At 44.1% G+C, this 12,490-nt stretch overlaps 1 protein-coding gene across 1 annotated transcript in view; it reads right to left on the bottom strand.

Annotated features, from left to right (window-relative positions):
* Nucleotides 1-4,863: 4,863 nt before the first annotated feature.
* The window catches only part of LOC119177636 (uncharacterized), a 142,190-nt gene continuing 134,563 nt past the window's right edge, over nucleotides 4,864-12,490 (bottom strand). The window contains exon 2 of the mRNA XM_037428905.2: nucleotides 4,864-5,568. Coding sequence (XP_037284802.2) covers nucleotides 5,235-5,568 — 334 coding nt within the window. The 3' untranslated portion in view covers nucleotides 4,864-5,234. The remainder of the gene's footprint in view (nucleotides 5,569-12,490) is intronic.

Below are 12,490 nucleotides of genomic sequence, written 5' to 3'. Positions count from 1 at the left end.
GCACACACACACACGAGTGTTTCTTCACGAGGCGCAGGAGAAAAGGCTGCGGCTGAGGGCACGTCTTCTCGCACCGGGTCCCTCGACGCGCGTTCTTGAATCGATGTTGTGGTTGGTTGATTCGCACACAGCTGAACTTGCCTTAAAAATTCGAGCAAATGGAGCTTTGTGCGATGGATGTACACTATCGTATGTTGCAAAAACAATACCTTATGTATCTTTATACCCGTGTTGCGCACGCGACAGCATCAGTCATCGACAGATGTCGTATTGTAATTGTAGAGACGCGTCTGCACCAAATAATATCCGGTAAAGACACGCAATCGCATTTTTAGTCCTGCCAGTACGGGAAACCTCGTTGGCAAAATATGTGTGGCTTTTCATCTTATATGACGTATTCGACAAGTTCAACGGCTACAACGTTCAATGGCAGCTGAGGTAGCGCATGTCTGCCTCGTCGTTTCAAATTATTGCCACTCTTGCCACCATATAGCAGGAAAAAAAAACATAAACACCTGTTTAACCTTTTTTGTATTTACGTGCGTCAATGAGAGACGCATATGACCCTGGCGTTGACATGAATTGTCGCTACTACATCAAGTTCAGCAAGTGAGAGATATATCCTTTAAAATGGTCTTGCTCTCATTAGCAGGGATGCCGTTGGATGAAATTGAAGAGGCATGACCCAAGCCAAACGTAACCAACGTACTTATGTCCTTTAATATTGCCCCCAAATTTGTTGCTAAATAGAACAGGAGTGGTATTATGAACAATCTTTACTATTTATCAATAAATAAAACAATTTTCAATGAGTAAAACCAGAAACCTAAATGTAGCCAGTAAATAGCCATGGTGCCAACTGGAAATTTTTGTCGCCAAACGGGTCGAAAAGTAGCCAATTTGGTTCAAAGTAGCAAACAACGGCAACCCCGCTCATGAGCATCTGTGCGCGCACGCTAAAGTGAATCCGAACGAAAGTGAAATGCCTATGTTTGTGAATACCATGCATATTTCTTTGATTTGCCCTACTATGCAAGGTGAACTTTTGTTTGACAATATGCTAAATAGATAGACAGCATACTTGTTGTATTTGGACATACTTACCTCGTACTCTGCGCATCACTTGCGCTTGAGATTCAATAACGCTTTGCGTTTAGGACGTTTCAATAAGAAATGCTTTTATTAATTAGTTTTCGGTGCATTTTTCGATTGGCGAATTGCAGTGTTGAGACTGCGAGGCGCAGTGTTGAGCGAAGTCACAGAGTTGAGACACTGATTCCCAAAAGTGTGCGATCAATCACATGGGCGTCTTTGTTGCTTATGTGTTTTAAAACAGAAAAATGGCGGGTCCTTCAAGATATATATAACAAGGATGCATTATTCTGACAGGTACAATATTTATCAAAGCCCGAACCCGGGCACTCTCACTTTATTTTTTCAACTTGATTCGCCTTGCAAGTTGCCATCAACCATTCTTTGATATATGTGCCGCAAAGTAATGATTTAGAAAGTTAATTGGTGAACCGTAGTTCATTGCAGTCGATTTGGCAGCCACGCATTTCGGTTTTTCATTTCTAACTATTTGTATCAAGTTTTAGTATTCTCCATGAAACAACCCATGTGGTTCCCACGGCTACGACCTGGTAATTACAATTTCTTCCATGGTCGTTCGGTAGCACTTTACAAGGAAGCATACCAGCTCTGCACGTGAGAGGGGCTGTGGTGTGACTGCACTTAGTTGACCGTGAGAAAATTTCGGGTGAAGAAGCGTGAAGCTGCCGAATGATTACGGTGCCAAGTAATATAATTCCCAGCAATAAAAACACAAACACACCTAATTATTGTTAATAACGAAACAATGTGTCGAACAACGGCACCTTAAGTATAAAGGACACGCCTTGAAAGACGTTTAGCACTGATCTGAGGTACGAGAGAGTTCTGGACCCCGGTCCACCTGAGCTAAAGTTGTTCATAAGAGTTCATCATTCCAGCCATCCTGATGCTGGACGTGCTAGCTAAGGTGGTCGTCCAGCGGTAAGCAGAAGGAATCATTTGATGAATTTATCTACAGCGTTTACGTTATTTCAGCCATATATACCCGTTGTTTCAGGAAAGCACATGCACTCGAGGGCAAACGGGGGGGAATGTTTCTGCCCCACAACAATAATTGATGTCTAGCTCGGTCGCGCTTACTTTCTCAATAAATGTGCGTTTCTCAATTTTCGCTGACGGATACGCACGCCAGTCGCGACAGCGCGAGAAAAGCACTCGATATAGATGGCGATTGGTGTTGAGTGGGAGGAAAAAAACGCCCGATATGCGTAGTTTTGGTCTTAACATTTCGAATAGCGCAACGAAAGAGAATAGGACCTTGTTCAGAACGACGGAAAATTGAGTCAGTTAACTCTAAAAAAACAAAAAAAAAACAAACTGTGTCATTTTTCGTTTAGAGTTGTGGCTGGCCACGTATATATATATATATATATATATATATATATATATATATATATATATATATATATATATATATGTAAATGAACGGCTATTTGGGCTAGTTGGTGAAATGTTATTGTAATAAGGTTGCAGTGCAAGCACGAAAGTGCAATAAGAAAAGTGAACGGAAGGCGAGGAACGGAAGGCACAGCGCTCGTGTTGTCATCTGTGCCTTCCGCTCATAGCACTTTCGTGCTTGCGCTGCAACCCTTATTACAATGAAGTATGTCAGATTGTGTGAGTTGGTAATTCATGATAATTGAAGTACTAGCACGCAGTTTTAACAGGAACGTAGGCGCATTCTATAGGAGCTAACTATTAACTGCAAGGCAATGCAGGCCTTGGCAAGGTGCGCTTGCCCTTGTTCCTTTTTAATCCATCTTACGTAATTGCGCACCGCTTAAAAGAGATACCAACAGGCCCAAGCAAGTATCCCTGTTCAAGTTACACCCTCATACTTAAATTATCTCTTTAGCGACACACGCTAACTATCTTGTGGGTCAGATGAATCTGCAGAAAAACGCATAATGATCCCCTTTGAGAGTTCACGTGCCCTTTTAGAGAGAGTAATATACGTGGCAAGCCATAACTTTCAAAAAAAAAAATGAGTGAGAGCGCTGTTTCTTTTATTGGCATGTTAACAGAGGTTCACTCTATTTAGGAAATTCAGACGTGCTAACACAAACACGAGATAAGAAGACAACGCAAACGCCTGGGTTTGCATACAGATTATATTTTATCGTGTCTGTTTGCACGCCTCATTTTTGTGTACAAGGAGGTGTTGTTAATTTGTTATTAGCAGTAATGAGCGAGTGAGTTTCTGTCACCCGTACACATTTGTGGGATGAAATTACCAGCTATATTTGGACAAGCTACTGTGTCCCTTTCGAAAATGGCAGACAAAGACCTAAGTTGTAGAGAATAGGCACATCAATTATTCGCACCACTGGAAATTTTCTTAGATGAATTCAATCGAGCTTTTTACCCAAGTTCGGTACATTAACTATAACTGTCATGTGGATAAAAAAAACATGGAGCAAATTAGCAGGGTACTGAGCATCGTATATGTGGGCTATGACAAATATGCATATTAGCCGTTACGTGAGAACACTCTCACGTCCTAATTAGCATAGACCAGCTGCCATGACGCATTGAGCTTAACACTCGTAGTACAAAGGGACACAGCTCTCCACGATAAGGGCGCTTAGAATGCGCAAATGAAGTGTGTAGGAGCTTAAGCATTCAGCCTTTTAATTAGGCATGCAACCGCACGGCAAGTCGTTCACTAAGTTTGCTCCTCGTTACAACGCAGGACACCCACCACAGAACTGGGCTACATGCGCAGGCTGCCAAAGTATTTTGACTCACCACGTAGTTTTCATATTTCAAAACCTTATTTGACTAGGCGTATATGTGAAACTATAGGAAACGCCTTGAAATGATTACTTCCCTAAAAGCCCTGGCACTTGGCGTAGGGCTGAAACGAGTCTATTCAATTTTTCCTGTGACGCCGAAACAAGAAACCTTATTGACGCAAACTGTAAACTCATTCTTGTCACCGAAAATTTATCATTGAAATGTGCTGCCTGACTCTGAGTGCACGAGCAAAAAATTTGACTTGTGAAAGTGTGAACAGGACGCCTCTATAGCTGTAGCAGCAATTTTCATTTCGAATAGCCACACACAAGTGAATGTTTCTTAACGCAAACAAAGAAAGTAGAACTTTCGTTTTGTTTGCTGAAATAAATGCACAAACAATCTGCAGCCATAGCTGCAGCAGCATCTGCAGCATCTGCAGCCATCAGTGAGATGCTATCTTCGCCAATAGAAGGAAGACCTCAGATATTTCGCGTACATTTGTCAAGGGATAAGCAAACGAGGCGTACAACGGAACTCGCCCTCAATCTGTAAACAGGCGCGCTCGCTCGCCAAAGGTCGTTAAAGTTGGACACATTGTTTGCTCAATGCGTTCAGATCTCCGAAACGCTCAACACTGTGTGGCAAGAGACAAGCTTGCGAGTAAATAGGCATTGTTCCGACACTGCCCGAAAAGCAAGTTTGCACTTTCCATAATCACGAAATCGTCGTACGCTATTCCATTATTTGTGCCAACAAAATCCAGCCATTCCTATATAATGCAGGGCGTTTGCTTAGCGAAGGCGACCAGCCCACTGAAAAGGGCAAACGACAAACTTTGCGAAATTGGTCTTAATACCTCAACTGAACTGCTGGATAGAAAGATGCTTTTTACAAACATTAGAAGGATCAAAAAATGCTGGTACGTACAGTACTTCGCAATCTCAGGACAGCACAACCGAACATGGCGAATTATTACCGCCGGAAAACGGGGTCGGTGCATGAGCGTGCCTATGAGTTTGGTGAGCAGAGCGTCCTCTTTATTGATGTAATACCTGCCATAAAAAGAAGCCTCGTTAAATGCTCAGGAAAACTTTTAAGCAATGTAAAAAAAAAAAACAGTGAGGCACCCGAATTACGTATAAATCTGCAGCATGCTTTAGCTAAACTCCGGATTCACCATGTGTCTCCAGACTGTTCTCGTGTGACCAAGGTGCAGCATACCGCTCGAGACGTACGACGGGGCCTATTAGGCTTACGGAAGTTAGCTCTTGCCAGACGTGGTTCATAAGCGCAGGGAACACTGTAGGGACCCGGTACGTTACGACTGTGCCTCTGCGTGCATCTGGGGCAGGAATGAGGAGCGCATGGGCAGCTCCCAATCGCTAGACGCCCTCCTGGGGCTGTGTGGGCTTGGCGGGCCGGCACTTGCTCTTGTAGATGAGGAACAACGTGAAGAGCGTGATGATGGCGCCCAGGGTTGCCGCGATGCGAAGTCCCGTCATGGGGTCGTAGGCGGCGTAGTACTGAGACCGGGCCGCTTCGGGCGTCAGCGTGGACGTGGTGTAGAGCGCACGACCGGCGTGGTACAGGTACGGCGACGGCGTCGAGCTGCTCGGAAAGCCGTCCGACGCCGTCACCGCGTCCGACGGCAATGGGTCACTGGCTTCCTGGACGTCCGTCCAGTTGGACCCGCTCGCGCCATCCATCGGAGAACGCCTGCGTATAAATAAATAAATAAATAAGTATTTATAAGTATGAAAGTTGATGATCTTTAACATAACAATATATAAGCGCTTATAACCTTGCGGCATATAGCCATATATATATATATATATATATATATATATATATATATATATATATATATATATATATATATATATATATATATATATATATATATATATGCCCCGCCACGGCGGTCTAGTGGAGGCTAAGGTACTCGGCTGCTGACCCGCAGGTCGCGGAATCAAATCCCGGCTGTGGCGGCTGCATTACCGATGGAGGCGGAAATGTTGTAGGCCCGTGTGCTCAGATTTGGGTGCACGTTAAAGAACCCCAGGTGGTCGAAATTTCCGGAGCTCTCCACTACGGCGTCTCTCATAATGATATGGTGGTTTTGAGACATTAAACCCCACATATCAATCAATCAATTTTCAAGCGTGGAACAACGAATACGCATGAAGGTGAAAACCGACCAGTATTGAAAACATGTGCGTTGGTATGTGATCACTGTGGGTTGGTGTATTTTGGACGCTTATATAGGTATGACAAAGGCATTGTGCTTATTTGATGCTGTTTTTCGTATACTTGTAGATTTTTGTTTATATCCTTTCAGATGCACGCGTTGCGAAAATGCAACAACGAACCCCGAGTGACTAAAATTGAATGATCAATGCATTAATAGTATAGGCTCAATAAAATCCACTGATATGATCGTCACGAGACAGGGTTGTACACGCGTGCGCCACAATAATTAATCTCTTTTTCTCTTACTTTCGCTCCCACTTCCCCGGTGCAGGTCTGAGTCTACACCATGGTGTAAGAATAAGTCTATACCTAGCCTAGCTAACCTTTATTTTATTCTTTTTCTCTGAATGAGATGAAGAAAAAGCTTTCATTTGTCGCGTACTGCCGTGATGGTCACGGGCTTTTAGAGGTTGAAAGATTGAATCGAAGTGTTACTTGATGCATGTGCTTTCTCTTAGTGTCAAGCTAGTCCTTTTTTTACGAGTACATAATTTGTTGGTGCCAAGTCCATACTATGAAAATGCGCGCGCATGGCTTTTTAGTTCGAAACACGGTTGATGAAGCTGCATTTTGTACAGTTGTTCATGAGCGCACGAAAATATGCGTAATTTTGGTCCACATTTCGACGGAATTTTTGAATATAATCACCACGCAGAATGAATACTGCGTACATTCTGCGTGGTGAAAATTGAATAGGTCGTTTTAGAATGCCCTCTGCAACGTGATGAGAGGCACGTGAGGCTTAACTGAAAATCAAAAATTTGCATAATTGATCTTAGTTCATTAACAGACCGCAGAATAGAGAATGCCCCAAGGAGCTCCACATTACGGCTAACCACACGTTATTTGTTTCATTCTGCTGCAGTTTGCCATGCTTTTATTTTTTAATCGCCAATTCTTGAGTTCACTTTTAAACCTTGGTCCTTGTTACGTAAAACGTACAGTACTCACGGACACAAACGCCACATCAAAGTTATCAAGTATAACGACTGTAATTTAGTTTTTAGTATAATTCCTCGAGAAACTGCGTCATGTTGCGACGAATCTGATCTCTGAAGATAATGTGGGCATTGATGTATGCGTTCGAGTTGAAATTACGCTGATATGACCGCAACTGATATAGCAGAAACGAAAGTGTGGGCGTTACATAGCCCTAAATTTCCCTTTTTCAATCCGTGAGTATTGTACAAGCATTATTCTTCCACGAACCTACAATAGAACTCCGAAATCCCAGTACATCTGTAGTTCTATGTAGAAAAGTATTTTGGTTGGGCAGTGCATAGCCACAATAGATGAATAAGGCTCTCGATACTCGTCTAAAAATAAAAAAAATTCTACGTTCTGCAAGAGGATCGATATTGTATAAATCATAGCTCTTGGAACTATGACCAAAGCAAGTATTTTTGCACCTCTGCTGACGAGCCACTTGCTCCTGTAGCATGACCTTCAACAATATTTTTACCCCGTCGAACGACTAGGGTATGGAACTGCATTTCGAGGAAATAATAGTTCTTCGCGTCACCAAAGGCTTCGGTCCCTTAAAATTTCTTGTTCGATAGGCTATAAATTTTTAACTGAGGTCTGTGAATTTAAGTATCTAGGTGTCACTATAAAATGTAATTTAAGTTGGAACACCCATAGTATACCAACACATGCTCTAATGATCTTCACAAGCATTGCTTGTTACTTCACATACTTATCGATTACCCACCACATGTTCGGCGTCTGGCTTATGAACACTTGTTCCAGCCTTAGCTTGAGTGCGCTTGTATTAGGTGTATGGGACCCGTAACATTTGTATCACCACGCTTGCAAAAATTCAGCGAAAGGCTGTAATATTAATATCTGGTGTTTAACTTCCAAAAACAACCGTATGCTTATGAGCGACGCCTTTGTAAAGGGCACCGGAAATTTTGACTGCCTGGGATAATTTAACATGCACCTAAGTGGCGTTCCCGTTGCCGTCGGGGATGTTACCTATAGACATGCAAAAATCAAACGACAAAATTTACACAGATTAAATGACACTTCAACCTGGGTCCCCTGCGTGGCAGTCAAATATGCTACCAGACACACACACACTTGAAACTAATTTGCAAGAAGACCCTATACAGGCCTCATGTCGAGTAGAGAAACACGTTAACCCACGCAATAGGCAGAAGGGCAAGATTACAACCACTCATCACACAACGCTCATTGGGCAACGATTGTGTAGGTTAATGCTTTCCACCCACTGCAAAGTGTTCAGCCATAATTATTTATCGTCATCAGTGAGATTCAGCATCAATAAAGTGCACAAGACACCTTACAGACGTGTAGCGGGTACCTCGCTTATCTGCAGACTACTTTACTTGAGAAATGTGGGCATACCATATTGGGGTGTTAAACCAATGTTTTCTTTCTCTTGTATATTGTGACGTGAATTAATCAGGCCATGAAGCGTCGTATGCACCAACCCAACCATTTTCATGCCTATGCATCTACCGTAGCACTGTTCGTTTAGTCGTTATACATGCGAAACATAAAGGTTAAGGGCTCGATATGGCGGCAGTGAAACCCATCTGTAGAAGGTCTATAAAAAGACGAATAATAGCGCATTGGCTGCTGTCCTACTTCACGAAATATTACACCATCTCCCGCTAATGGAAACCATGCGTAGATGCGAAGCAGCGGGCACTAATGCTTACACTGGCAGCGGCGTTAACACTGACGTTCATCGCTGCGTTGCGCAGGAGAGAAACCTGGTGAGGCGCAAAGCACGCAGTTATGTACCAGTCTTTCCTACTGAAACATGCCAATCGCTGCTAATGGGCAATGAGAGACGGAAGAAGTGGATTGGACACAAAGTCACAGTCCGCACTAAGACAATGTGCACGCTGCGAATTTTCAATGTTCAACAACGCACAGGAGAAATCTCCCACTGGCACTATCATGGAGGTCAAGATCCAGTGTCTATATACACGTGGTGGCCAGCGAACGGTTGTGCAGTGCGAACGGTAAATTTTTTTTTCAATAAAAAAATCTAGCCAGCAGACGCTACCTGCGTCGGCGTTGCGAGGTGAGAGAGGGGTGGGGGCGTAGGAAAGGAGGGGGAGTGGGTGCGCATGTGCATTGGGCGTGTGATGATAGTAAAGAGGGATGCCTAGAGGAGATGAGGAACGAGCGTTAGCTAGCAGACGCTGCCTGCATGGGCAATGCAAAGCGATAGAGGGGGGAGCGTAGGAAAGGAGAGAGAGGAGGGAGAGGACGCGCATGCGCAGTAAAGGTGGTCACGCCGCACACGGGATTGAGTTCGACCCTAAGAAGCTTCGCATCTAAAATTATTTGGGAAAAGCCGAAACTTGAAGCACAGTTGGCCTTGCTCTAACAGGACGCAGCGCTCAGTATTCGCATGAGGCAGTATCATACTGATCGGTGAATATTTATTATTCTTTCTACACTGCAGCGTAAAACAAAGGGGCCGCCGCGGCGGTGGTTCTCGCGGACAAGCGAAAACGTTATTTGCGTTCACTTACTGTTTGCCTTCGCTTGGAATACAGTTACTCTCAATGGCCAGGGGTTATCTGCCTATAAGATACGTGCTCGGCCCTTGTCCGTGACTAGGAGACAGAAAATTTGGTTGCAAGATTAGACTAAGAGGTTTGCAGCTATAACGTCGCATCTGGAAGCAGAGAACCGGCTAGATTGACGGAACATAGGAGAGGCCTTTGCCCGGTAGTAGGCGTAGCCATGACGACGATGATGATGTAGCTTGGTTTATTTACCATGCAGGTTATTGCGCTCTACTATATTGACCCAATTATTGCGGAATCAAATCCCGGCCACAAATGTCGCGTTTAGATGGAAGTGGGATGCTGGAGGCCAGGCACTTAGATTTATGCGCATGCAAAAAAGAAAAAAGAAAGGAAGAGAACAGAAAAGAAAACCCAGATGGTAAAATTACCGGAGCCGACATTGCGGCGTCCCTCGTAATAATTTCGTATAGCCATGGAGCGCAAGACCCCGTTATTATTGTTAGGTTGTTAGGGACGCAAAGCTCCAGCAATGATAATTACTATAACGGTTTGGCTTTTGTTTCCAGAATGATACATCCATATAACTGTCATCAGCCAACCTATCCTATTGAACTGATATTTTGCTCACCCTATACATGGAACCCTTGTGTGAAGTATGTTATAAATAAATATGTAAGTATCATCACAATGGCACACCTTTCGGCGCTCGGCGTGACTTCTGCGGTCCTGTTCCCAAAGCAGAATGATGTGGCAGGCTCGCTGCAGTTAAGGGCTTTGCGGCACTGCAGCAATATAAGCATGTGCTATGGAAGCAAATTGACATGCCAGTGAATAACAAGACCCACTGCCGGCTTAATGTTTCGGGCTCCGAAAGGCGGACGGGCAGGTCAGCATGTGCTCGTGGGGTCCAAAACTTTTCGTGATTGACCGTACCGGGTGAGTTTAGTCAAACGACAATCTGCTAACGCCTCTGATAATGAAAGCCAGACTTTTGTTGTAGTTGTTAAGGGGTACTTGTCGTAATCGTGTTCTCGCATCAGTGTTAGTGCAACTGTAGCAGACTGACAGAACCATTTCTTTTACACGTTGATGTGTGTCGTACTTCGCAAAGAAAGCCAACACGATTCCGTGAGGAATAGCAACTCGTGGTATCAAAGAGAAACAAACAAGGGCCGTTCATTCGCGTCGCTTCGCATATACTGTACTTTCTTCATATGCGCTGGTGTCTTCTTAACGCGGCCCATTGTGCGGCTGTCTGGCCCCATTCGATTATTCCCGGCGTCAGACACTTCTCACGAGGACGGGCGAGGCCTGCCGCTTTTGACAGGGACGAACTGGCGCGCTGCCGCCGACTGTTGGGGCGGAGAATTAGTGCCCGCGGGACGAGTGGTCGCCGGCCACCTGCTTAAGGTGGAGCACCGGTGTGAGGCTGGTTTTGGGGGTGGAGAAGGGGTGAGGGTGGCGAATCCGATGCCGTGCTATATTTAACCCGGGACGGTCGATAATTTTGCCCGCTGGAGAAAAAAAAAAAAGGGGGGGGGGGTGAAGACCTGTTTGAATGCGCCGGCGGCGGCCAGCCGCGAGGAGCGAGCGGTTGCGGCGTCCCGGTGAGCGTGCCCCGCAACCCGCTGTTCCTCGGTGAGGCAGTGAAGGGAAGGTCCGGACACGGCGTAAGAATACCTGCAGTTGCGTGCAGTACAGTAGCGGAAGAAAGCGAAATCGCGAGACGTCTAGAGAACGCACGCAAGGTGTCACAATAGAGGAGTTCGCGAAAAATGCACAGATCAGCAAAATTGTTGTGCTAAAGCTGCTCCAAATAGTAGTCAGTCACTTGACCACAAACAGAGGGTCAGCAAAGATGGCTCGAAAGCGTCAGTTACACTACTTGACCTAAGTAGTATCTGATGCTTTTTATGTGTGTGTTCTTTTCCTATGCTTCCCTGTGTATATTGTTATTTTTGTATATCTCTTGCAATAGCGATGAGAGATCGCAACTTATATCTATTGGTACTTAAAACCTTGAGATGGTTATGTATATATTTGTTTACTAGAAATAACGCTTTATTACCGTTGTATGTGTTACAGTATTTGCACATGTACCTTATGTATTTTTGTATATTTTTGTATTTTTTCTGTATCCTGCAAAATTCTTATGTCAGCCTGTCTGCCTCACTGTATTTGGAGCAAAGGCCCTTTGTCAGGCTTTCAGCCTTTTGCCTTCGCTCCATTTTCTGTACTGGCACAGAAAGAAAGAAAGAAAGAAAGAAAGAAAGAAAGAAAGAAAGAAAGAAAGAAAGAAAGAAAGAAAGAAAGAAGAAAGAAAGAAAGTTACAAGTATAAAAGCCTCGCAATGTTGATTTCTGGATCGCGAGCCTCAAAATAGTTCGCATATACAGAGGAGTGCTTTAGAAAAAAGAAGGAAAACAATGAATAATTAGGCTTTCGTTCAGGCAAGTTCGTGCGTGCGACATCTGCAAACAGCCCGAAGGACGAGGACGCAAGAATTGTCCTTCCGAGTTTTCTTACGTTCTTGCCTTTCATGCTGTTCAACTTTACATTGGTTAAGCGTTGTATAGCGGGTGCACTACTGACGAAGGCTACCTATCGAAAAGTGAAGTTCAATACGAAGATGATTCTACAATTTTTTATTATGTCCCAAGTCTCAATTAAGGAAGAGTGTATCTAGAGTGTATGTGTCTTAAACGTCCTTTCTTGTACCGTTTATAACGTGCAGTAGTTTTAGAGCAGTAGGTGTATCCATCTGTAACACGGTACAGTTATTCTGCCTTCGCTGTGTTCACAGTGGAGACGGAGGAATCACAGCTGTATTTTGCTGATTGGCGTGGTCGAATGCAACATTGAATTTACCCGAA

The sequence above is a fragment of the Rhipicephalus microplus genome, chromosome 2, assembly GCF_043290135.1.
Source record: "Rhipicephalus microplus isolate Deutch F79 chromosome 2, USDA_Rmic, whole genome shotgun sequence".
In the NCBI taxonomy this organism is placed as follows: Eukaryota; Metazoa; Arthropoda; class Arachnida; order Ixodida; family Ixodidae; genus Rhipicephalus; species Rhipicephalus microplus.
The sequence above is the reverse complement of the archived record's forward strand: the minus strand, read 5'-3'. Positions and strand labels throughout refer to the sequence as shown.